The sequence below is a fragment of the Carcharodon carcharias genome, chromosome 9 (assembly GCF_017639515.1).
Source record: "Carcharodon carcharias isolate sCarCar2 chromosome 9, sCarCar2.pri, whole genome shotgun sequence".
In the NCBI taxonomy this organism is placed as follows: Eukaryota; Metazoa; Chordata; class Chondrichthyes; order Lamniformes; family Lamnidae; genus Carcharodon; species Carcharodon carcharias.
Window position 1 is genome coordinate 146,685,401 of NC_054475.1, and position 27,515 is coordinate 146,712,915.

A 27,515-nucleotide genomic window follows, 5' to 3' on the forward strand; every position below is an offset into this window, starting at 1 on the left:
CCACCGATGCCCTGCAGCAAACTTCCCAACTATGGAGTAGAAAACTTCCCTACTTTTATATTCAATTCCCCTTGCGATAAATGACAACATTTCATTGGAAAAACTCAGCAGGTCTGGCAGCATCGGCGGAGAAGAAAAGAGTTGACGTTTCGAGTCCTCATGACCCTTCGACAGAACTTGAGTTCGAGTCCAGGAAAGAGCTGAAATATAAGCTGGTTTAAGGTGTGTGTGTGGGGGGCGGAGAGATAGAGAGACAGAGAGGTGGAGGGGGTTGTCTCTCTATCTCTCCGCCCCCCACACACACACCTTAAACCAGCTTATATTTCAGCTCTTTCCTGGACTCGAACTCAAGTTCTGTCGAAGGGTCATGAGGACTCGAAACGTCAACTCTTTTCTTCTCCGCCGATGCTGCCAGACCTGCTGAGTTTTTCCAGGTAATTCTGTTTTTGTTTTGGATTTCCAGCATCCGCAGTTTTTTTGTTTTTATGACAACATTTCATTTATCTTCTTAATCACTCGCTGTACCTGCACACTAACATTTTGTGATTCATATTCCAGGACACCCAGATCCCTCTGTACCTCGTGTTCTGCAATCTCTCTCCATTTTCTATTCTTCCTGCAAAAGTGGACAAGTTCACTTTTCCCACATTATACTCCATCTGCCACATTTTTGCCCATTCACCTAACCTATCTATATAGGAACATAGGAACAGGAGTAGTCCATTCAGCCCATTGCGTTGCTCCGCTCTTCAATTGAATCAGACTGATCATCTACCTCAATGCCACTTTCCCACATTTACTTCAATGCCGCTTTCCTGCACTATCTCCATATCCTTGATATCATTAGTCTCCAGAAATCTATCAATTTCAGTCTTGAAAGTGCTCAATGATTGAGCTTTCACAGCCCACTGGGAAAGAGAATTCCAAAAATTCACCATCCTCTGAGTGAAGAATTTCCTCCCCATCTCAGTCTTAAATAGCCTATCCCTTATTCTGAGATTATGTCACTTGGTTTTAGATTCACCAGCAAGGGGAAACATTTTATCTACATCCAGCCATGTAAGAATTTTGTATTGAGATCACCCCTCATACTTCGAAACTCTGGGTAAAACAGACCCAGCCTCCTCAATCTCTCCTCATAAGACAATCCTGCCATCCCAGGGATTAATCTGGTGAACCTCCATTGCACTCCCTCTATAGCAAGTATATCCCTCCTTGGATAAGGGTACCAAAACTGTACACAATACTCCAGGTTAGGTCTCACCAAGACTCTATATAATTGCATCAAGACAGTTTTACTCCTGTACTCAAATCTCCTTTCGATGAAGATCGACATACCATTTGCTTTTCTAATTGTTTGCTACACCTGCATGCTAACTTTTAGTGACTCATGATCAAGGACACCCAAGTCCCTTTGGATACCCATACTTCCTAATCTCTCACCATTTAAGAACTATCCTGTCTTTCTGTTTTTTCTACCAAAGTGAATAACTACACATTAATTAACATTATATTCCATCTGCCATGTTCTAGCCATTCACTTAGCCTGCCCAAGCCCTCTTGAAGACTCCTTGCATCCTCCTCACAACTTACATTCCCACACTTTGCAGACTCCTTATGTCCTCTTCACAATTTACTCTCCTACCTATCTTTGTGTCATCAGCAAATTTAACGACCATACATTCAGTTTCTTCATCCAAGTCACTGAACTAGATTGTAAATAGGCTCAGACCCCAGTCCTGTTCCCTGTGGACCTCCACTCATTACATCTCCAAACAAAGTTCATGCCACTTGAATTAGCTGGATCTCTGTGTTTGGGTTTCATAAACCCCAGAACAGACATTGTGCCTCTATGTTCTTTGTTATCAAACGTACCGAAACACGAAGGTTCACTAAACTTCTAATTGTATCAAAGTAACACACAGCTTTGAATTATGACTGTTTGTTGGTTTCAACCCGATTTTATGACCCCTGAGCCTCTCAGCCACATACATCATGGACTGAAAGTGCAGTTTTTCATCACAGTCCAGTGACCTTGTATATCTGTGATAAAGCAGCTCTGCAGTTTTTAGCAGTAATTTTATTTGCCTTCGCAATGTATACTGGTAGATGCAATCAATTTCCATACAACTGTCTACATCAAACAGCATTCTGTATTTCATTTAAACTATCAATCATCCTTGAGGTTGGATAGCCTGACAAGTTTTCGATTAAAATATTACTGTTTCTTACAAGGGAGAGGTTGATGCTAATACTGGGAGCCTGAAATGGGATAATGTTGCAATGATGAGCTTAAAATTTCACCCAAGCAGGAAAAATACAAAAGCAGTATATGCGATCTGAATAACATACTGTTTTTGTGTTTTTATTGTTTTTGAGTTAACTTTTATGCTCAGAAAATGACAGAAAGGCATTTATTTCCCTCTGAAACCCTAGGTTTGCTTGCAATTGCTTACAACATGCTGACACAAACAGCGCCACAGGAAACTATCAATTATTGTGAAATATATAAACCTAAATTATTATGTTATTTCTTCTTTATAAACCCTTCAGAGTTCTGTAGTGTGATAAAGCCTAGTTAAGCCCAGACTTAAAGCCCAACAACATGCTGATTACTTACAGTGAACAAAAATTGTTGACAGCTTGCAAATGGAAAATTTTGTAGGATGATAATGCTTGAATTTTAGATCAGTTTCAGAGTCCCTGAAAACAGGCTGTACCGTTGAGCCTGAGTACTTTGACCAGGTGACCCTGTACTTCAGTGACATCGTTGGTTTTACAACAATATCAGCAATGAGTGAACCCATCGAAGTGGTCGACCTCCTGAATGATCTCTACACTCTTTTTGATGCTGTGTTAGAAAATCATGATGTCTACAAGGTAACTAAATAACAGTAGCAATTGTCGTTTCATGTTACTAGTTTTAGTTACGGATTCGCAAACCTGCAATGATTCCATTACTACTGCCCAATTTTCCCTTTCTACCACCAATATACAATCTGTGTAGAAACTAAGAGCAGGAGTAGGCCATTTGGCCCTTTGAGCCTGCTCCGCCATTCATTATGATCATGGCTGATCATCCAACTCAGTAGCCTACTCCCGCTATAGAAACATAGGGCAGAACTTTGCCGTCGGCGAGCAGGGGCGGGGCCCGCTCGCCGACACGTAAAATGACACGGGATGTTGTCGGGCAGAACCCCTGATGTCATCTCACCCCATTCAAATTTTCAGGAAGGTGGGGGCACAGCAAAATTGAAGCCATTGACAGGATAATTTAAACAATTAAAGGACCTGCCCGCCCAACCTTAAGGTTGGTGGGCAGGCCAGGAGCCCCGGCGGCAACTAGAGAAAACATGAAACCTCCTCCACCGGCGGAATGAGATTTCATGCACTGTTTTAAAAAGTTTAATCATGTTTTACTGTAATTTATGAACATGTCCCATCTCGTGTGACATTGTCACATGAGGGGGACTTGTTAGGGAAATTTTTTTTCTATTTTTAATCTTTTTAAAAATGTAAGCGATCTTCCTGAGGCAGCACTTAGCCTCAGGGAGATGTGCGCTCTTTCGTGCGCATGCGTGAAAGAGCGGACCCTCGCTTTTAGGGAATACCCCCCCCCCCCCAAGTGCATAGCGCTTCCCGCCGGACGTCATGCTGGGCGGGCCTTAATTGGCCTACCCACGTAAAATGCCGGTGCGGCCGTTTCACTGGTGGGGATCAGTTCTGCGCCCGCTGGAGATTGGGTCAGGTCCAGAAAATTCTGCCCATAGAAACTAGGAGCAGGAGTAGGCCATTAACAAATGTAGTTTTGCACCATGTGAGAAGAAGTAAGGGGTTCAAGATTGACAGTATGAGTTGACTGAAAGATAAGGTACCTGTCCCATCTCCAACAAGAACCACCATCTCCTGCATCCTGTTTCCTCACTAGAAGAGCTGGCGGATTCCCTGTTTCCACACCCCAGCTAATGTTGGTTCTCATTCAGCCACTAGCAAATGCAGGAAAGTTGCTCAGGTTTATTCATCTTTAATTTTCTCTGCCTTACTCTAAGAGACTTGACTCATGGCTTCCACCTTCCTTAAGAGCGGCAATTGTGTAGGAAACCTCCAGAACAAGCCAGCACCTTAACATTCCAAGCTGTGGACCAAACCTTAAAACTGAATTTACCCAAATCCTCAAATCTGTTGCACAAATCTGGCATTTGGTAAGGATATCAGACAAGTGCACATGTGTTAGACACCAACCAGTGAGACAAATTAACAAGTTATTGGGACTGTGATACACAAATATATAACACACATATGAAGCCTATATGACTTCATAAGCCACAACAATGTAATGGAGCCATTGCCAGCAGTTTGTCTGGAAGGTGTGACTGTCTCCTCGGATTTCCCCTTTCGCACTGGAACGTGCCTTATTCTCTACTCGGCACTTCACTGTTCATTGAAAATTGGACCAGGAATTGAAAGGATGCAGGATTCAACCTTTGTCTGTCCCAGCTCCATAACATTAAACTATTGTATGATAAAGTTCACCATGATTGGACCATCTGCCTGGCTTTCTCTCCTCACTGATAGTACAGCTGGTAAACATTTATCATGCAAGCCTGCAAATTTTAAAACTCTTTATTCCAAAAGGCTGTTTAAGATTGAGATTAATGGATTATTGTTTGGTGTGGGTATCAAAGGACAAGGAGCAAAGTAAAGGGAGTTAAGGGACAACTCAGCCTTGATCTAATTGAATGGTGCAACAGGTTCGATGGGTTGACAGGCCTGATGCTGTTCCTAAATTTCACATATTTCCTATGCATCATGTGGCATAAGTGGGGAGTTTACAATACAGTAGATCTATATTAGGGTGTAGATGAACCAATGGACAGGAAGAAATAGTTTAATGAAAAATAATGAAATTTTCCAGAGATAGCACAATCACTCACATTACCCTTATTTATAAAAAGACATTAAGACCAGTTAGTAAATATGAACTACTCATTACACTATTTCATTTACACATGTTGACCAATTTATTGACTAATTCTACATCACTGTTCAATTTGTTTCTGAATTTTAATAATTCAACGATAACCTTACAAACAAGACGGACTGTGACAAAAATCAACTTTCTGCCCTTTTTCTCTCCTAACCTCTCCCATCATTCCTTTGGTGATGATTTTAAATTAATGTCATCTAGTTAGTATTCATCAACCAGTGGAAATTGTTTTTGTATAATTAATGTTATCAGTACCCCACATAATTTTGAACACCTCTATCAGGTCTCCACTTAAACTTAGAAATTCTAATGAAAGTAATCCCAGTTTGTTTTTTATTCATTCATGGGATACGTGCTTTGCTAGCTAGGCCAGCATTTATTGCCCACCCCTAATTGCCCTTGAGAAGGTGGTGATGAGCTGCCTTCTTGAACCACTGCAGTCCATGTGGTGTAGGTACACCCACAGTGCTGTTAGGGAGGACGTTCCAGGATTTTGACCCAGCGACAGTGAAGGAGCGGCGATATATTTCCAAGTCAGCATGGTGAGGGGCTTGGAAGGCAACTCTCAGGCAGTGGTGTTCCCATGTACCTGCTGCCCTTGTCCTTCTAGATGGTAGTGGTCATGGGTTTGGAAGGTGCTGCCTAAGGAGCCTTGGTGAGTTTCTGCAATGCATCTTGTAGATGGTACACACTGCTACCACTGTTCATTGGTGGTGGAGGGAGTGAATGTTTGTGGAAGGGGTGCCGATCAAGTGAGCTCATTTGTCCCGGATGGTGTCAAGCTTCTTAAGTGTTGATGGAGCTGCACTCATCCAGGCAAGTGGGGAGTATTCCATCACACTCCTGACTTGTGCCTTGTATTTGGTGGACAGGCTTTGGGGAGTCAGGAGGTGAGTTACTCGCTGCAGGATTCCTAGCCTCTTTATTCTCTCTCTCTATAACTAAAGGGCAAAATATTGGATAAGACCCAAAAGTGAGCATACTTTGTGCTTCCTTCTCGTTTACATGGCTGCAATGTGCAGCCAGTGCAAAGTGTACTACTGGATGGCTGGATGTCTGTGCAGAGGGTACAAAATTGTGAGAGGCTAACTTTTTCAAACAAAATAGCGGATCTTAAAGGGGACTGGAGCAGCTAGGAATTCATTGCAAAAGTGGCTTTGTTCTGGAAAAGACATAATCAGCACAAGGTGTATGGGAGTGGGTTCCAGGGGTCTCTGACAAAGTACTGGAGGTCTCGTTGCAGGAGATGTCCTATATCCACAGGAAGCCAGGATGCTCTCCAGACAGGCTCAGAGACATTAATGGAAGCAATTAGCCGTACAGATCAATGCCAAACACCTGGAAGAAGTGACCAAAGTGGTTTTATGACCTCACACAAGCAGTGCTACAAGTCTCATGCCCTCATCTCACAGCTTGCACAATCTGCCAGCTATTTGACAGTGACAAGCCCATCATCCAAACACAGTGCATAAAACTTAGTGTCGCACTTCCCTGTCTCTTGCAGGATAAGGTGACACGGCAGCATCTAATGATGGGGAACAGGCATGACTGCATGTCTTGGCCCCAATAGATGAGATGGTGCTCTCCATCGTTGGAATGGCCATGACTGAGGCTGTGGCCAGTGATGGGGCTGAAACCATCTAAGTTGACCTTATGTTCTGACTCACATACCACTTATCCGTTATCCCACAATCACTTCTGATTCCAAGTTGACCTTAGTGTAAGTCTGCTGCTCTTACTTTACCCACCTCCCTTCACTGTAACCCCACCCTTGTGCCTTTCTCCTTCCAGATGCACAAGAACTGCAACCTGACCAGGCAGGAGTGCAGGAACGTGAAGTGAAAGAGAAAGAAGAGACAGATGATAATGAAACACTGTCACTTAATCTCGTATTCATAGTCACCAATTCAGATATGAGCACTGTGCTTACTTTAGTAGGTAGCACAGAGTGTTACGAGGCAGGAGTGGGCCGCAGCGAGGTTAGGAGCAATGGGTAATGCAGGTGCCAGCTCCCCGGAGGGTGAGGTTGCAGACGAGTTTTACTTCATGGAACTCAGATGAGAACTTCGATGGGGTGATGTATAGAACACATGAACATAAGAACATCTGAACGTATGAATTAGAAGCAGGAGTAGGCCATTTGGCCCCTTAAGCCTGCTCCATTATTCAATAAGATCATGGCTGATCTGATTGTGGCCTCAACTCAACATTCTGCCTACCCCTGATGACCTATGACTCCCTTGTTAGTCAAGAATCTATATACCTCTGCCTTAAAAATATGCATTTATCCTTCTCCCAGTGCTCTTGGGGAAGAGGGTTCTAAAGATTTATGACCCGCTGAAAGAAAATATTTCTTCCCTTCTCCATCTTAAATGGGAGGCCCCTTATTTTTAAATTGTGTCCCCTAGTTCTAGACTCTTCTACAAGGGGAGACCTCCTTACAGCATCCACACTGTCAAGTCCCCTCAGGATCTTATGGCCCGAATCTTCGGGTCGGCATGCGGGGGCGGGTCCCGCTCGCCGACGTGTAAAATGACACGCGGTGAAGTCGGGCGTGCGTCCCGATGTCACTGCGCGTCATTCAGATCTTCAGTTCGGCAGGTGCGCACCAGAGTTGGCTGCGCACCCGCCGAACTGTCAAAGGCCTATTGAGGCCATTTAAACACTAATTAAAATAACTAATGGAGCTGCCCGTCCAACCTTAAGGTTGGCGGGCAGACGAAGAGCCCAGGCGGCCTTTGCATTTATCACGAAACCTCATCCATGGGCAGGATGAAGTTTCATGAAGGATTTATAATTCAAATAAGTTTCTTTTTTAAAATTCATTGACATGCCCCAGCTCATGTGACATGTCTGAAATTTCTTTTTCTCTTCATTTAAATTATCGAGAATGTAATTAAACTCCCTGAGGCAGCTCTGTGCCTCAGGGAGATTTCTGCGCTCTTTCATGCGCATGTGTGAAAGAGCCCAGGCCCCGACTCAGCCTACTCCCCCCGCCCGCACAGGGAGCGCTCAGCGCTTCCAGGTGTGCATCACGCTGGGCAGGCCTTAATTGGCCCGTCCACGTAAAATGGTGGCACAGAGCCGATTGCGGGTGGTGATTGGTTGCACGCCCGCCCATGCCCACTCCTGCTCAGGACCCCCAATGGGGAGAAAATTCTCCCCTATATGTTTCAATAAGATCACCTCCCAAACTTCTAAATTCCAATGGATACATGCCCAGTCTGTCCCACTTTGTAAGATGACAACCCCATCCCAGGTGTCAGTCGAGTGAACCTTCTCTGAACTGCTTCTAATGCATTTATATCCTTTGTTAAATAAGGAGACCAAAACCGTACACAGTTATCTAGGTGTGGTCTCACCAATGCCCTTTACAACTGTAGAAAATAGGAAAAGACTGATGGGTTTGCACATAAATGCTTGATGCATTGGCAGGTTTGCCTGAAAGTCTGCTGCCATAGTCAAGGAACATGTAGGTGTCTGGCATCAACTTGGCACATGGCTTTATGCAGAGCTTGGAATTCATTTTTCTAGCAAAGAAGCAGTGGCCTACTTCATTACATCTGAAACTGGTCCTTCTAAGGCCTGAGTTGATTGAGGGCATCTTGCGAGGCCATCTGCAGTTTCTGTCATTGTTAGTTAGCAGCCTTCCATCAGCTATGCTGCAGCCATTGGGATAGCGCTGTTTTGGAGCACTAGAGGCTAAGGTACGTTGGAAAACGCCACTCAAGGAATGCACAAGAGTAATTGGTTGATTTTTTGTATCCAATATCGTAGTGTTTGCTTTCTAATTTTGGCTTGGAGTGTTTGTTTTGTGGTGGCTTTTATTTTAACATTGTGGCCAAGAGGACTCTGTGAGGGTCAGTAATCAAAAGAAGTGAGGAACTGAAGCTAAATGCGGAATTGGGGTTGAGTTCACTGGTGGTGCAGTCAGATGACCCTGATCATGGACAGTCCAGCTGGAAAAGGGCTGTGTTGGTTGCATCCTCCCTTCCTCTTCCTCCTCCTCCTCCCTTTAATCCTGCTCCTTTTCCTCCTTGTCCTTTTCTCCCTCCTCCTCGTCATTTACTCACTGTATACCTGGTGGGAAAGGCTCTGCCCTCATTAACAGTGAGGTTGTGCAATATGCAGCAGACCACATCAGGTTGTAGTGCTGAGGAAACAGGCACTGTGGAGCCAATTTTTGCATCCAAAGCCTCTTATACCCAGTACCATCTTAGTGAATCTCTGTTGCATGGTCCCCATGCTCTTGACATCCATAGCATCAAAGCAATAATGGTTTCTTAGCTTGTGACAATGACATCAATCCTAAAGCATAACAACCAATTGATCGCCATTTGTTTAGCAACCCTACAACAAAATGCCATCTGTTTCCGAAATCCAAATCATAGTCACGGAAGCATTCCAGTAATTGTGCCTCCAATATACATTCACAATCTTAAACCTGTCGCCCTTGCCAGCAAAGTGAATTCTTTTCGTGTGTGTTTGGCTCCCATTTTATATCTGATAAAGAGTGGACATTTTCTATTTTAAACTCGGCTATTTCAAAACCATATAAAACCAAAAACAACAATTGCTATTTTCCTCAAATCTATCTTTTTCAGTTCACGGAAGCTGTTTGACTTGAAAGACCACCTGGAATAATGTGTAGAAGTTAAAGAATAGTGCAGGAACTTGAGTTCAACAATGGATGCTTCTAATTAAAAATGGAGGCTCAAAGGGCTAAATGGCCTACTGCAGCTCCTATCTTTTATGTTCTTTCTTATGCTCTCATGTGTAGAGATCCTGAAGACGGCCCTTAACTTATGTGTAAACTCCCTCTCCCCATTGAGAGGCTTTATGGTTTTTTATCCATTTCTTAGCTGGCTCATTTGTATAATAGAACTGCTGATCTCAGCTAGAAATGGTGGCTTGCAAAGAAACTGAGCAAACTTTTGAAAAATTCTACTGCGGAGACAGACATCATTATCATCAAGGAGAAAGCCTTTTAGAAAGAGATAGGAGTTGGGAGAGTTTTTTTGAGTGTAAAATACAGTTAGTACCTGTTCTCAGTCAGGTCATCAGCCAAAATGTTGCAAAGGTAAAAAAAAATCACCCCATTTACTGGTTGCTATTTTCAGAGCAGTTTTAGCAACATTTGGGAGCACAAACATGTCCCCTATCAACTTGGGAAAATTAGGTGAAATTGAATTGCATTATTAATGGTTGAGTGAAATGTCTGTTCGACTTTCGAATGAGACATTGAACCGATGCCCCAGCTACCTGTTCTGGTGGATGTAAAAGATCTCATGGCACTATTTCGAAGAACAGGCAAGTTATCCCCACCTGGCCAACATTTATCCCTCAATCAACATCACATTAAACAGATAATCTGGTCATTATCACATTGCTGTTTGTGGGAGTTTGCTGAGTGCAAATTAGCTGCTGTGTTTTGTACATTACAAAAGTGTCTTTGCTTCAGAAAGTATTTAATTGCCTGTAAAGTGCTTCAAGACATCCAGAGGTCATGAGAAACGCTATATAAATGCAAGTCTTTTTTTCTTTCAACTTTGTCACTTACCTGCAAACATTTCACTGTGAAGACCACAACTGGAGGATGTGTGAGAGATAAATCTGAAAAATATTAATGTGTTTGTGTCCGCTTGGCACACAGGTGGAGACAATCGGAGATGCTTACATGGTTGTCTCTGGCCTCCCGGCAAGAAATGGTAACAGGCATGCAGCTGAGATTGCAAGTATGTCTCTCGATATCCTGAGTGCAGTAGGCACCTTTAAAATGAGACATATGCCAGATGTGCCGGTTAGAATAAGGATAGGTCTGCACTCAGGTAAGGCCTTCACTGTTGAATCATGTTGTGTCTGGTAAAGACTTAAAGTAAAAACTGTAAGATAGCTTTGTGTATTTCACATGTCCTGTGTTGCAAGATGCAGTAATCAGTTTATATAACTAAGTCATTAGCAAGCAATATTGAAAGTACAGAAAGGCTGATTAGCAAAGAGGAAGCACTAACAATTTGAATTGAAATGTTGAGGACAATTTTATGATGGAGTCTCACTAAACGTAATTATGGGGATAGACCCACAAAATCATGCCCCAATTTTCTAAGTCCTGCTTACTTCTAGTGAAGTGAGATACTACATGAAGCCAGCTGATGTGGAACAAGAACCTTGTACGTATCAGCACTTCCAGGAAAGTAAAGGAAGAAATCAGTTATGTCACAGGACATTTACTCCCTTCTAATCCAAGTGGTTCTATGAAAGCGTAAAAATAGTGACATCCAGTCTGACTCTTTATGGCAATGCAGAAGGTCATTTACATCAGCTGATGCTGACCTTATTATTTGGAGTAATTGAGTTAAGCTGACGTTTTAGAAGGAGGAACAGTGTTTTTACCTGGAAAGGAGAATGACAGTGCATATCCCTGTCATTTTCCTCAACACGATGTCAAGCATAAGTGACATGGTATTTTTGTGTATGGCCAAAATAAATGTGTGGCAAATGCTGTTTTTAGAAATGATTTCTTGCTGCAATTCTTTGGATTTCATTTAACTTTGTAAATTTCCTGTGGTTGTGATACGTCCCATAATACATGATTACATGGTATAGCTTTTTTTATTAATTCATGGGATGTGGGCATCGCTGGCTAGAGTAGCATTTATTGCCCATCCCTAATTGCCCTTGTTCAGAGGGCATTTAAGAGTCAACCACATTGCTGTTGGTCTGGAGTCAGATAAGGACAGCAGATTTCCTTCCCTAAAGGACATTAGTGAACCAGATAGATTTTTACAACAATCGACAATTAGACTTTTAATTCTAGATTTTTATTGAATTCAAATTCCACCATCTGCTGTGGCAGGATTCGAACCTGGGTCCCCAGAGCATTACCCTGGGTCTTTGGATGACTAGTCTAGCGACAATACCACTACACCATTGCCTCCCGCAAACTACATAATACACTGAGGATTTTTTAGTTTGCTAATACTATACACTGAAAGAGCTATAGTCATTCCTGGCAGGAGCCTCAGTCGAGAAGACAGGTTTTTTCAGAATGTGGGATAAGTTAGGTATGGGTTTATATTAGTAGATTCCAGTTGATCTGTACTTGCGGATTGTGTGGAATTGGCCTGCAGAAGAGGCCAGACCTGTTGGTACTTTCTAAGCTCCAGTGACATTACAAAGACTCCTCCAAGTTCCCTCCAAGCCACTCACCATCCTGACTTGGAAATATATCACCATTCCTTCACTGTTGCTTGGTCAAAACCCTGGAACTCCCTCCCTAACAGCACCGTGGGTGTACCTACACCATATGGACTGCAGCTGTTCAAGTAGGAAGCTTACCATTACCATCTCAAGGGCAATTAGGGATGGTCAATAAATGCTGGCCTAACCAGTGATGCCCACATCCCCTGAATGAATAAGAAAAACCTCCATCTTTTGAATGAGACATTGAACTGAGGCTTCATCTGTCATTGAACTAGAAGTGGGGAACTTGGTCAATTTTTGATCCTTGGTCTATAGGCTGAGATAACTCATCTTAACTAAGGCAGTAGTTGCGAGAGCAATATTAGCTACACTACTCCTAGTCTGGAGGGAAGGGAGGCAGAGGGGAATCAGCCACAGCTCCCACTCCTGATTGGTATCCAGGAGCCCCTGCTGGAAAATGCATGTGTGTGTGTGTGTGTGTGCGCGCGCACGCGTGTGTGTGTATTTGGATATTACATATAGATATTACATTTGGATTCCTTGTGATACTCTCCATGATTGAATGGTTTGCCAATATTCGCCATTAAGTGCATGAAGATAGTTAACCTGGCTGGGGTAGCAAAGGGCTGATGATATCCTGGCATGATCCCAGAAGATGAATCAGAGCTTACTGTTAAGGAGGGGGATAACTGGCATATGTTCTCAAGACCTTGTCTACTTCCATGGCCATTCATTGATATCACAACTTCAAATCGTATATTTCACTTTCATCACTTCTACAGAAGATAAGATATGTTAACTTTTGTAGGACCATCTGTTGCGGGAGTTGTGGGTCTGACCATGCCACGGTATTGTCTATTTGGAGATACTGTCACTACAGCCTCACGCATGGAATCCACAGGGCAACGTGAGTAGCCAACTTCAGATCATTGACTAGAAATGATTCAGTGTAATTCAGGCAATATTGGATGTACAGAAACCACCTGTTTGACCCCCTACTGTGCAGTGACATTTCATAGTTAGGACAGGTAAGATGCAAATAAAAGGGGAAGTTTGAGATTGTTACAGTAGGTTCAAATGCAGTGCTGTATATTGCACACTGCCTCTAGGTACATCCAATAAATGTGATTAGACTTCAGTTTCATGCCTCTGTGTGAGAGATATTATATACTGTGAAAGCCGGCGTGTTGGTTGCTGTTGTGCAAAAATCAAATCTCTGGTTTTAATGCTGGTTGAAAAGACAGTCATCATGCCCCAGAGTGTCAATCACCCCCACAGTTTGTTTAAAAACTTTTGTTAGACACAAGATACATACCGGATTATATGATAACCTATAAAATAGTAATATCTTATCAATATTCCCCGACAACCTTAATCCCAAATGTTACTGTGGAACATGTCCTGGCGGCTCCCTCATCTAGGTGGAATCTGCTGTCTCGAAGTTAATCTTAGACACTTTTGTGGACTGAGATGTGATTGTCCTGGTAATTCAAATCATCTGTCTTGCTTTCCCTATAATCTGAATTGTTCCATGCTCGATGCCTGTCTCCTCCTTATTCTACTGCTTTCTTTTGCTCTCCCCTGAAACAATGGGAAGGAGAAGAAGCAATGTTGTCTTCCTCGGGAAGATGCAGACACAAAGAGTGGGCAGAGTTCATTAAAGATAGATTGCCCTTTTAGGTATGATCTTTCATGCTCTGAAGTGCCAAATGGCTGCCTGGGGTGCATATATGTTCACTGATATAAAATCATTTGAATTATTGAACTGTGTAACCACACTGCCTGGTGTGTGAGTGAGCAACAAGAAGTTCCCAGGCTCAAACCCCAGCAGAGGTTGGGAGAATTTAATGCTCATGGTGATGGGCCCATCTACTGGCTAGAAAGCCACTGTGGCCATTCTGAGCCCCAACTCAATTTAACATCAATTGGGCACTTACCTGCTTGACACTTACCTTGTGGCCAAGGTAGGTAGCCCGCCTGTGAGAGCCCGCCATCAGAAGTGGTGCCCACTGCTGATACTTCAGTTGGCCCTGGCTGATGATCATCACTGGATGCTGGAGTGAAGGTAGGTAAGGTAGGACCACTGGGGCCAGCCTGGGAGGCCCCAGGGTCAGAGGTAAATTTTAAAGGCAGTCCTCATCTCTGGCAGGTCTCTTCTTTGGGCATAGGCTGCCCAAGTAGGAGAGATGACCCCCAACCACACCAGGCTGCTGGCATTCCTGCCAGGGTTCACCTGGCAGTTTGCCCACATGGCATGTTCCCCACCCGCTGCTAATTGAATACCAGCAGCAGCTGATTAAGGCCCTTAAAAGGCCACAAGACCCTCAACTGGTTTCTAGGCGGGAATGCCACTTTGACCCTTCCTTCACCCACCTCCTTTCCATCTGATTATATGGGCATCCCCTGCCTTCCAGTCCAGCTCTGGTGCCTCCCAGTCCAATTCTGGGGGTGGGGGAGCATTAAATTTCACTTGCTGAGTTAATCGATCTCAGCTTGGTAGCATCGAATGTTGTCTCCGTCTCTTGGCCAGAAATTGGAAGAATCATTGTGTATTTCCAGCGCCTGATTATCATCCAGTGACCTCTGCTGGAAAATGGATGTTGGATAAGGATAGAAATTGGGCTTGGTTGTGGTGCTTTAGTTGGTTGAATAGCCTCACAACACTAACTGACTCACACAAGTGCAAAGACCAATTGGATGAGACACTACAGGGCTATCGAACCAAGAAGCTGCACCTCATGATGAGTTACGGCATTCATGAGAGAGAGAAAAAAGGGACAAAATAACAATTCCTTTTCAAGTTTCCTTGTTTACTAATGGATCGTAAAAACAGGAGTTCCATTTAGCCCCATTTAACCTCCTAAGGTTAGTGAGTTAGTTCAGTGAGATCATGGCTGGTCTGTGACATAACTCTTTTACCCACCTTTACCCCACATCCCTTAATACTTTTGGTTAATTATCAGTCTCAGATTTAAAATTAACAATGGATCCAGCATCAATTGTTGTTTGTGGATGAAAGTGTCAAACATTTATTACCCTGTGGGCAGAATGTAATGCCTCCCCCCCGCAACCACCGCCCCCCCCCCCCTTTCATGGAGAGTTTGGTGGCAGAGGCATTTAATCAGATGGGAGGACGGCAGGTGGGATCCCCTCCAACTTCCCATCACTGCCCTGATAAAATCTGTGGCAGAAAGACCCATAGATGGTCTCCCGGCTGACTGCTAATCGAGGCCCTTAGGCGGGCAGGCTTCATCCTGTCACTGCTAGTATTCACCAGTGGCTGGGGAACTCCCTATGCAGGAAACCCAAAAAGCAAACCCTCACATGTTTGCTTGCAGGCAACTTGGGAGAGGGGTGGGGGGTGGTGGGGGTGGGGATTGGAAGATTCTCATTCTGTGCCCAATCAAGGGACCCAGCATTTGGGTGCGGGGCTGCTGAGAGCCACCCTTGTCTTTTCTGCCTATGCCCTCTTCATTTCCCTGCAACCCCTAATCTAAGACACCCCCTCCCACCATCATTCACCTATGCCTGGGTCCATGATGATCCTGGGAGTCGAGTGGGTATAGTACCAGCAGCAGTGCCCCTGGTGGCGTAGCTGAGCAATAGATAGCAGGTGCTTTTTCCGCATTGCCCCCCCCCACCTTCCCACTCCACCCTGTGGCCACCAGGGCCCTTGATCCAAGGCAAGGCCCACCTCTATTGGTACTTAGTGCAGTGGGCCTTCTCTACAAGTGGTGACGCAGGGCTCCTGCCTGCTCCCCAGCCTGCAGTGTGATCCAGTCGCCTCCATTAATTATCACCCTTTGAATGTAGAAATGTTTCCTAAATTCAATCTTGGCTCTAATTTTTAGATTATGTTCTCTAGTCCTAGACTCCCCAACCAGTGAAAATTGTTTCTCTTTCTATCTAACCTACATATGTTCCTCTTAATATCTTGAAAACTGGGATCATTAACTTTCTAAACTGCAGGAAGTACAGCCCAGCTTGAGTACATTCTCCTCACTATTTAATCCTTGGAGTGCAGGTATAGTCAATCTGCACCGCACTCCCTTCAAGACCAACGTATCCTTCCTAAAGATGTGCTGAGCCTAACTGCTCACCATACTCCAGATGTAGTCTAACCAGGGCTTTGCTGTAGCTTGACTCCTAGCCCTTGTACTCTAGCCCTCTAGATCTAAAAGCAAGCGTTCCGTGAGCTTTTTTAAAATTATTTTTTGTACCTGTTCATGACACTTTAATGATCAGTGTACCTAAACCCCCAAATCCCTTTGGTCCTCCACCCTTTCTGGTTTTTCATGCTTTGGAAAGTTCCCTATTCTATTCTTTTATATGTCCAAACAGGTTGACCTCACATTTGCCTACATTGAAATCCATTTGCTGGTTTTGCCCAGTCACTTAATCTATTAACCCCATTTTATAATTTCATGCTTCCACCTACATGGCTTACAGTGGTGCCTGTGTGATGTTATGTGATGGGTCTGCTGAATGCAGTTCTGGCCAGTGAGATGGCATAGAGTAGGTGATAGGGTACCACAGCTGATTGTAATGTAGCAAATCAGCGTCACATGATTTTGATTTTTTTTTAAATCTGTTTGCAGCTTATCGCATTCATGTCAACCACACCACTGTTAAAATTCTTCTAAGTCTGAATGAAGGTTATAAGGTGGAGCCCAGAGAAAGGACTGAACTGATGGTATGCGCTTGTTCACTTCTCCTGCTGTAGTCTCATTAGTTAGAATTTCCCCAGTTTTGTATTCAGTGCTACTGAAAATAAAATTGCTATGGTGTTATCCTCCTTATTTTAAAAGGGCCAAGGCTTTGAGCAGACCTATTGGCTGGTAGGAAAAGAAGGTTTTACCAAGCCATTACCAAAACCTCCAGAATTGAAGCCAGGGTAAGCAAAGTAATCAAACCTTTACAAAGTATTGTTGTCAATTGTGGCTGACACTACCTCACCTCATCCAAAAATGTTCTCATTCACTGTGTTTTCTCCCACAGACAAAGTACCCATGGTTTGCAAATGGAAGAAATGGCAAGATACAAAAAAATGAAAGCACAAAAACTGCAAAAATAAGTGTCCAGGTAATGCTGTGCATCCATATGTATAATGTTCTATTTCTTTGTGCTTTCCTGTTTACTTAAACATTTTTGAATATGATTACCTTAAAAAAAACAAAGAATTTCCTATTATGGTTTTTATTCATTCACCAAAAGCACTTTCTGTTGGTTGTAATTTGGGATGGGGTTGGAGGGGGTGGTGGGTGAGGGCAGAGGGAAGGTCCATTTTAGTTGAGACTTAGCTGAAATTTTCCGTTCCTGTTTGCGGCGGGCGTGAGCAGAAAATATCGCAAGATGGCCCGAGTCGCTTCTCCCGGCGATGTAACTCCAGGTCCCCTCCACCTACCCCACCCCCACCCCCACCACCCATCAGTGACGGGCCACGTTCCCGCTGTCCAACGTCGGGAACTTAATTTTACTGCATTTACATCTCATTATTGTGCCCGCACACCGGAATCATCCCCTCCCACGTTAAATTTTAATTCAGTGCGACTTCAGAATGGCATGATTCACAACTGTCTTTAAAAGGTGTGCACCTGGCGAGCTGAACCTCAAGGGGAACTCGGAGGTGAGTGCACACAACCTTGTGCAGTGCTCACGATGATCGCCCGTAGGACGTCAGGGAAGAGGGGCTTCGCATTTAGCAAGTCGCATTATCCCGGCTAGCTTTCAGTGCGGTGCCTGGGCAAGGGCTCCAGTGCAGGCGGGGGTGCGAGGCAGCACAGGCTGATGGAAGTACACAAGCACATGCTAGGGTGGGGGAGAGTGGGGAGAGGGTGAGGGAAGCGGCCACGCACTTGGAAAATCTTGTCAAAAGTGAGCATTCTTCCGTAGTTGAGACCGTTCAACTCCATTGACATGCCTGGGGTTGGGCCTCTGAAGCTTTTCTGCCCACTCAAGCAATACAAAAGCATGAATGTGCCAGCAAATGTTCCAGAACTTTTCACCCCTTGGGTGCAGACTGCAAATTAATGTGAATTTTAGGGGGCTGTGGAACAATTGGATAACTGGGCAAGTTGTAGGGTCTCCTTGCGAAAGGTGGGCATGGAACAGTCACTGATGGAGATGCTCAAACCCACTTGCAATGTATTTATTCAGGTTTGGACCAGTGTCCCCCATGGTCCAAGCTAACAGCACAGCCTTGCAGAGTGGGTTAGGAGAATGCCTGTGCCTGAGCTGAGAGCACGGCATGGAGTCCAATGAGTGAAGCTGCCACCAATCGGCCAGGTGGAGTGGGGCAGAGGTGGATAGGGTTTCAAGGAGCCATGCAGCGCACTAATCTCCAGCCATCCATGTGGTGGCCAGCACTCTCCAGCATGCACGAAGGGGTTTTGATGCAGCCAGAGCCAGAGACTTAACCAAGAGAAGGCCTTAGGATACATATGCTAACCCTCGTGTCTGTCTGATACTGCAAGAGGAGAACATCAGGATCATGGAGACTGGTGATCTAGCGGTATGCCTCATGGCTCACAGGGAGTAGAGAAGAAGATTGTAACATAGGTGCCTGGATCAACAAAGGTAGGAGCAAGATGAAGGGGTGGCAGGGCCTCCTCCGGACATAGCTGCAGATCCACAGAGAACCATTGCTCGTAGGCACCTTGCTAGACCCAGGGTCGATAGACAGCGCCTGTCATTTCTACAGATGAGTAAGAACCGGTGTCACTGAAGACTGCACATGTCTAGGGAACTGGTAACTCATATATGCCACCTTCTGCAGGATTTGGTGCCATGGGGACTTGGTGGGCATCCACTGCCAGTGGCAGTGAAAGTGACTGCGACGCTCAATTTTTACGCCAGTGGCTCCTTCCAGTACTCCACAGGTAACCTGTGGGATCTCTCAAGCCTCCACCCACAAGTGCATCCAGGAGGTCACGGACGTCATCTTTGCGAAGGCACAGAATTCGGTGCGTTTTGACTGGGAAGCCAGGAAGCAAGGATTTCCGGCAATCTTTGGTTTTCCACAGGTGCAGGGTGCCATCAACTGCACGCATGTGGATCTTAGGTCTCTGTGGCAACAAGTAGTCTAGTATGTGAACCACAAGGGCTTCCACTCATTGAATGTTCAGCTACTGTGCGACAACCACAAACATCCTACAGTTTTGCACAAGATTCTCAGGGAGCATCGATGATTCCGACATCTCAGCAGGTCTCAGATCCCTGAAATCTTCCAGGGCCCACATAGGCTGCAGGGTTGGCTTCTTGGGTACAAATGCTACCCACAGAGGACGTGGCTGAAGGTGCCCGTGTGGCGGCTTCAAACTGCAGTTGAGCGACGGTACAACGATGCTCATGCCACAACTCGGACTTTGGTGGAGCACACGATTGGCATCTTAAAAATGAGGTTCCGGTGCCTCGGCAGGTTTGGTGGAGCCCTGCAGTACAGTCCCCAGAGTGCGCAACACAACCTGGTGCTGCAACGGCAGGAAGGCCTGGCTGAGGAGGAGATGGAACAGCTACACATCTCCTTCGATGAGGAGGCCATCTAAACAGATGAGGCCTTGGATGGCAAGGATGCTGGCTTTGAGGCCATCGCAGTGGCCAGTTGAAGTAGGCATGCTCATGAGGCCCTGATAGCCACAAGATTCGTGGAGGATAATGACAACATACAGTGAGGACACTCCTGACCCCCTCACATTGTATCTGTGAATGTCTGATACCTGTCTGGCTGATGGCAGCACACATACCCTCTGTGACCAGGCTCATGTCATGGAGACGCAGCGGGGGCCCTAATAGTCACAAGATTCCAAGAGGATGATGGCGACATGCAGTGCGGACAATCCATAGATCTCATATTGCATCTGAATGTCTGACTCCTGTCTGGCCGAGGGCAGCTCACTGCACTCTGTGATCAGGGTCATATCGTGGAGACGCAGCCGTGATACTTTAACACCACCTGATCCTTTGACAGCCTTTATCACCTGACCCCTTCAGGACCACACTGTCACCAGACACAGATGCTGAAGAGATAGGGGGCCAGCCACACCTCAAAAGTGCTGACAGCACACAGAAAATCACAGAACTCTGTGCTGCCTGCCCAAAACATCCTGGCAGCATTGACCAGCACTGTCGAGGTGCAGGCTTCACTGAAATGTCGAGTGACTCTGAAGCCGGACAATCACTTACTCTTACACACAGCACAGGGAAGAGGCCCTGGACTGAGACACCTGCCTTTAGCTTGTGCAGGAACCATGGTTTCGCATCTGAGTGACACGAACACTGCTCATCAGAACAAGGAGCCATAGGCAGGGAGACATCTTTGGGAGTTTGTTTACAACAGTGAACATTATGTACAAGTGATTAACACCCATGCCCAGGCTGTACAACTACATCTTCTGAACCTTCCTAACCCTGCTGCTACGTCTTGGTGCTCTCCCCACATCCACAACAGAGGTGGAGGCAGCCTGTTAACTGCTACACCCTGTGATGACCTTGGCGCGTGTCCTCTGCAGGAGCGAGACCTGGAGGGCCCTGTTCAGCTTTTGGGCTACTGCGGTGTGGCAGTGGCACACTCCTTGGGCTGCGGAGCTGGAAATACGGGGGTCACAGGAAGAGGAGAATCAGATCGGATGGACACTCCTGGAGTCACCTAGGTGGATGGCCCCGGGGTGTGCACCTGTTTACCCTCCTCCCTATGGGTGCTGGAGGGCCCCTTGCTGACTCCTCCCAGAGCTTGGCTTTGCAGCTCAAGCAACTGAGGTAGAGCCGAGTCCAGATTCTTGTCATCTGACTCAGACTCAGCAGATTCCTGGCCTCCAACTGTCCTCCGACTGCCAGCATCCTTGGATTTCCTTGCTTCTGTCTGCTGTGGATCAGACAGTGCAGTGTGCACACCAGATTGTGACCCCGAGGCTAATCTAGGATTAGGTCTTTCCAATGTGTGTGTTTCTGCGCTGGGGTGGAGGGTGTGGTGAGCGCTGTGATGGGTCTTCCATTGGTCTGTCTACAGATTCCTCTTCCGAGGTGTCCTCGGGGCTGGAGTCGATGACCTGACTTGGGGCTGCCCTTGGCTGCTTCCTGGATGTGCCTGTGAGAAAAAAGAGAGACAATTAGTGCACGGCAGGGGACGGTGAAACAGGGGACATCACTCACAGTCTGGTTGTCTGACGGATGTTGCAGTGCAGGATCCTCACTTGGTTGAGTGCCACTGATCTCACTGTCTGCACTAGGAACGGTCCAGATCCTCACCAGCCAGCTGGATGGCTCTACTTTCAAAGGCTGGGAGGACCTTCGGCTTGGGCATGCCTCCCCCAGTCTGGGACGTCTCCCTGTTTTTGTGGGCTAGCTTATCCTGCATGGAGACAGATGGAGCGAGGGTAAGCAAGGTACCTGTCAGGCCAGATGAGAAGGATGCCTAGCATGTGTGGAGTGTGAATGATGCCATGGATGGCATGAGGACATGATGGGCAGGGGAGATGGGGATGTTTGTGAGAGAGTGAGTGATGATGTCCCTTGTGCTGGCAGTGAGTGCAAACACTGTGGATGAGTGTGTGTGTGTGTGTGTGTGTGTGTGTGTGTGTGTGTGTGTGTGTGTGTGTGTGTGTGTGTGTGTGTGTGTGTGTGAGAGTTGAGTGTGTTGAGAAGATTGACTTACCCTAGCAGAATGGAGGAGATCATTCATCCTCTTGTGGCACTGGGTGGCTGTCCTCTTTGGAGGCCATTGGTGCTCACCACTGCCGCCACCTCCTCTCATGCTGGGTTAGTCAGTTTGGTAGCTGATCTTCATCCAAAGTGGGGCTGGAAGATTCCATCCAACAGGCGCCCCAGAGAGTCGTCATTAAATTTAGGAGCTGCTGTCTTCTTTGCTTTCGGGGCCATCTGTCGCCTGGAGAAATCCTCTGGTCTGAAGAGACGAAGTCGGCTGCGCACTGGTGCGCTTCAAATATGGTGCCCGGAGCGAGGAAGTGCTGAGGTCGTGGCATGGCGGGCAAATCCGAGCCTGCCTGCCAACGATCTGGTGTGTTTCCCGTGCATGCATTATTAATGAGCTAGGACACGCCAGGAAGCAGATGATACAGCACAAAAACCCACCATTATAGCCAATGAGAAAAATATCTTTTTTCATGCCCGCCTCCGCACTTAGTGCAATTCAGGGAAAATTCCGCTGTGAGTTTTAGGTAGATGGGGTGGGCTGCAGGGGCAGGAAGAACTCAAGCCCCTTTGTATTTAATTTGTGGCCCAGACTATTTTATCAATTTGTCTCCCAATTTGTTTTATCAATTTGTGTCCCAATCTATTTTACAATTTGTAGTCCAGACTGTTTGTTTTATCACCCACTGACCAGTTGCCCACCTGAAATAAACTTTGTGAATAGTATCATTGTAAATTGGGCACAGGATGTTGCTCCCCAAATTGAACCTGCATTGTGCCTGGTTTACGCTCATAAAACACTTATTGTGAGGTCCAGTTTCTACCTCATAGCATTTTTATGCAATGCTCCCATACACTGTGGCCCTTGCACCTGAATAAGAAGATATAGGATTCAAGTCCCAATCTAGAAATTTGAACACATAGTCCCAAGTGACACTTCAGTGCAGTGCTGAGGGAGTACTGCACAGTTGAGGTGTTATCGTTCAGATGAGATGATGAATAGATACCCCATTTGTCCTATCAGGCGAATGTAGAAGTTCCCATGCCACTCTTCGAAGAGAAGAGAGTTCTCCCATGTTCTGGCCAAAGCTTTTTCCTCAGCCAAAACCTAAAACAGATTTTATGTTTTATGTCATTTCTTTTTTTGGGGGATCTTGCTGTGCATAAATTGGCTTGCATACTTTCTACACCACAACACTGAAAAAGTGCTTCGCTGATTGTAAAGCAACTGGAACATCCTGAGGTTGCAAAAGGATGCGAGTTCCTTCTTACTATTGTTTCGGTATACATTAAGCACGCAGAACAAACTGCAAGGCTCTCAGCATTCTTGGGAAAAGTCAGATGCCAAACTTTAGAAGGCAAATAGAACCAGTTAGAACAGAACATTGGTTGAAGGAATAGTAGTAGACTGTAAATTTCACTGTTAACCCATGTTTTTACTTTTACTTGCAGCATTGACAACCCAAAGGACAAAGATCCATTCATGGGGAAGACAATCATGTGGCAGCACAGCTCCCACAGCAAGGGAGACAATGATAGCATCACAGATGGCAACCTTAATCCTCATCCACTGATTAAGAGGCTATCATCTGATTAACAAGGACATTGCAAAAGGTTATTCTTAGTGGCATTAGGACCATTGCAGCAGATAAACCAGAGGTAGATTATTAAAAGTAATCTTGGAGGAAAATTTATAACTCAAGTTGATGCTCATCCACCATATCAGTGACATTTAGAAACTTAGGACAGAATTTTGCCGTCGGCAAGCAGGGGGGCGTGGTCCGCTCGTCAATGCTTAAATTTTCAGGAAGGTGGGGGCGCAGCAAAATCAGCTGCGGGCCCGTCGACCTGTCAATGGCCAATTGAGGCCATTGACAGGATCAATTATACAATTAAAGGACCTGCCCGTCCAACCTTAAGGTTGGCGGGCAGGCCAGGAGCCCCGGCGGGCAATAGAGAAACCTCATCCACCGGCGGGATGAGGTTTCATGCGGGGATTTAAAAAGTTTAATAAACTTATTATGTAAATTATGAACATATCCTATCTCATGTGTGAGGGGGACACGTTAAGAATTTTTTTTTTCTATTTTTAATATTTTTTAAAGTAGCAGCGATCTCCCTGAGGCAGCACTTAGCCTCAGGGAGATGTGTGCTCTTTTGTGAATCTCATCCCCACCCCACCCCCCGCCCTCCACCCGCACGGGGAGCGCACAGCGCTTCCCGCCGGATGTCACGCTGGGCGGGCCTTAATTGGCCCACCCACATAAAATGGTGGCAGACCCTGCTTCTCCAGTAGGGATCGGTTCCCCGCCTGCCGGAGATTGGATCGAGCCCGCCTGCCCGACAGGCAGAAAATTCTGCCCTTAGTTGCTGAATATTGCTGGAGTAAAGGGCTTTTGATCTTACCCCATGAAAAAAATGAGAAAATAGCAAACATATGGCAGAGACATTTGAGCTTGGTTCTCAAGACTTCAGAAGACCTAAGACTACTTTCAACACATGGGGTCAAGCTTTATCTGTTAGGAAGTTGTTCAAACACCAACTAAAATAAAATGTTGCTTTTCTCAAGGCCGTTGCACTGTACTTCATTAGAAGTGGCATTTACCTCTGAAAAAAAAAACATCCTAAACTATATTAGTGCATCAACCCCTAAATATATACAAAACTACACAAATATAATGAAAGATTGTCAGATATGCTTATGTTCTCATTTTATAACTATGGAAGGAAGGTTTTCTTTAATTGCTATTGGTAGCATCCTATTCATACTCATCTATACCATTCCACTATGAATAGCAAACAGAAGGGAAATCTTCCTCCAGTATATATTGAAGAGAACTTTCTGTAACGATTCAGGTTACATGATGCGACTTAAAATTAAAATGCCATGACTTATATTGCCCTGGCATCTACAGCCAGAAAAATGTTGCATTACAGTGTAGATGTTAAATGTATGTGGTATTTTGTGGGATTTTTTTCTTTATTCTTTCATGGGATATGGGCCTCGCTAACAAGGCCAGCATTTGTGGCCCGTATCTAATTGATGTCCTTGAACTAAGCAGCTTGCTAGGCCATTTCAGAGAACATTGCTGTGGATCAGGAGTCACATATAGGCCAGACTGGGTAAGGATGGTAAATATCCTTCCCTAAAAGTATATTAGTGAACCAGATGGGTTTTTATAATAATTGTCATGGTCATCATTACTGGGACTAACTTTATATTCCAGGTTTATTAATTGAATATAAATTCCACCAGCTTCCATGGTGGGATTTGCACCCATTTTCCCTGAGCATTAACCTGGGCCCCTGGATTACTAGTCCAGTGGCATTATCACTACACCACCACCTGTGGCATTGCACTTCTTCAGGTATTATACCCACTGTTACCTCTACTATGTTTCATCTGTAAGGTACATAATAGTTCCTTTAAAAAAAACATCAATTATAAGCATTAGTTCCATTCTCCACAAACCTTTCACCCTTCCACTCTGCCCATGCTTTCAAGTTACTGACTCACTGGGATATAGGTCACTGGGTGACTTCCACTCTCCACTACCTTGCTCACATGCCAGCCTCGCAATGACTGTCAGCAGGCCATTGGATTCTCAGGTCATCACAGCTTCTCTGATCCTCCCCTTTGCCAACCAGTACTATCCAATAGGGTAATTTTATAGCCATTAGGAACTAGAGCCCTGAATAATGTTTTATTTCTAATCCCACCTCCTTAACACAAATATACTAAAACCAACTTTCACCATCATCCCTTTTGTCATTTTCAATCTCTCCTGCCTTGCACCCTATCACACACATTCCCTTTTGTTTCACCCCACAGCCCCTCCCCCATCATTTCCCTGTCTCTTGCTTAAATCGTGTTACACCTTTAACAGTTTCCAGTTTTGACAAAGTCATCGAGCTGTGACATTGACTCAGTTTCTCATTCTCCAGGTGTTGCTTGCTCTGCTGAAGTTTCCAGCATTTTCTGTTTAAATTTCTGGTTATGTATATTACCCTGCTAGTTCCAGTTAAGATCTGTCAAATCATCACATACCGGGCATTGATCCCCAATCTTTGTAGACCTGTGTGGCTCAGTTTTGCTTTAGTCAGATCTGATAATGTAAATAATACACGCACATATCCATTTTAAGATCTTGATTGCTCTAATAAAATTCTGTTGTGTTTCACTCACAGTCTATAATGACATCAGAATCACTTTGTTAGATTAATCCTTCTACCTCTCCACTAGCCATCTGCCATCCTTTTATGTACATGTTTTTTTAATGTACCCAGGTGCTCCCATCTGTTAAAACATTACTCATTTAATAGTTTTCTACCGTGTTAAGGTTTAGGAAATCAAAATGACAACATTTAATCATACATTGCTAAAGGGAAAAGTATTTCTTAGCAATTTCATCAAAGGGCCATCGTGAGGTGGCAGAATAGTTTGTCAGGTTTGTAAACAGGATGCACAATGGGTTGGGTGACTTGTTGTTATCAATCAGCTTTGTGGGAACAACCGACACGTACTGCAGTAAGGTTTCTTGACTAGCCCTTTGGTATCTTACCTGAGTGTCTATTCACTCTATGTGAACCCAACCATGCTGATGTGCTTTCTAATTTTCAGGTACCTCATTCAGGTGGCCAATATTCACATGAAAGTCTAGATAGGGAGTGTAAGAAGGCAGGCTATTCAATAATACAGGGCAATTCACACACACACATACAAACATTACATTTATAAAACCAAGACTGCAACAGTGTGCAATGTAGCGTCTAAACACTCTTATCACACCCAATACAATGAGATGGGTTTCAAAGTAAACTCTACTACAATGAACCAGGAACTGAATCTGCCTGAATGCTTAGTAATACAGCAACAATATATCCTGTAACAATGAGGACAGGGAATCCAAGTCAACCATAAATATATAACCCTGAACTTCTGCTGGGTTAGAATCGTAGAATGATGCAACTCATAAGAAGGCCATTCAGCCCATTGTTTATGCCTGCAATTTGGTAGAGATATTCAGTTAGTCTCATACCTCTGCTCTTTCCCTATAACCCTATGATGTTTTCCCTTCAAGAACTTGTCTAATTCTCTTTTGAATATTACATTGAATCTGTTCCCACCATCTTTTCAGACTGCCTATTCCAGATGATAACAACCAATTGTTCTACCAGTTTATGGGTTTCATTGTTCTCCCACTAGATTTATGACAGGAAATATGGCCAGATACTTGCTTTGCAGACCATTATTTCTCCAGGAAGTGGCAATTTAGCCCTTCAAACCTGTCCCTCCTACTGCTGACCAGTTTATTGCCACATTGTGCATTGCATCCTCATAAATTACAACTGGTGTTCTGTATCATGCTACTCAGCCTAGATGACAATTTTTCAGTTATGTTACTGTGTTACTGACATCAAAAACCAACAGTAAGTAAATAAAATGTGAAGTCTTCATGTATTTCGCAGTCTATTGATGACTTTAAACTATGTCTATATGCATGTGTGTATATATATATATATATATAGAATAAATGTTCCTTATATAGATATGAAATATTCATTCTATATAATATATTGAAAAATATTCTGTCTAGATGTTCTTTATTTCCATTATAAATCTCAATGTTGACATTTATAATGGAAACCACCTAAGTAACATGGTGATCAACATGGTTGG

General features: G+C 44.7%; 1 protein-coding gene across 1 annotated transcript in view; it reads left to right on the forward strand.

Moving 5' to 3' along the window:
• LOC121281878 (retinal guanylyl cyclase 2-like) overlaps positions 1 to 23,604 on the forward strand; it is a 76,681-nt gene extending 53,077 nt beyond the window's left edge. Inside the window, exons 13-19 of the mRNA XM_041194980.1 lie at positions 2,688 to 2,880; positions 10,641 to 10,815; positions 12,999 to 13,097; positions 16,789 to 16,883; positions 16,999 to 17,084; positions 17,189 to 17,272; positions 23,288 to 23,604. Coding sequence (XP_041050914.1) covers positions 2,688 to 2,880; positions 10,641 to 10,815; positions 12,999 to 13,097; positions 16,789 to 16,883; positions 16,999 to 17,084; positions 17,189 to 17,264 — 724 coding nt within the window. The 3' untranslated portion in view covers positions 17,265 to 17,272; positions 23,288 to 23,604. The remainder of the gene's footprint in view (positions 1 to 2,687; positions 2,881 to 10,640; positions 10,816 to 12,998; positions 13,098 to 16,788; positions 16,884 to 16,998; positions 17,085 to 17,188; positions 17,273 to 23,287) is intronic.
• The last annotated feature ends 3,911 nt before the right edge of the window (positions 23,605 to 27,515 follow it).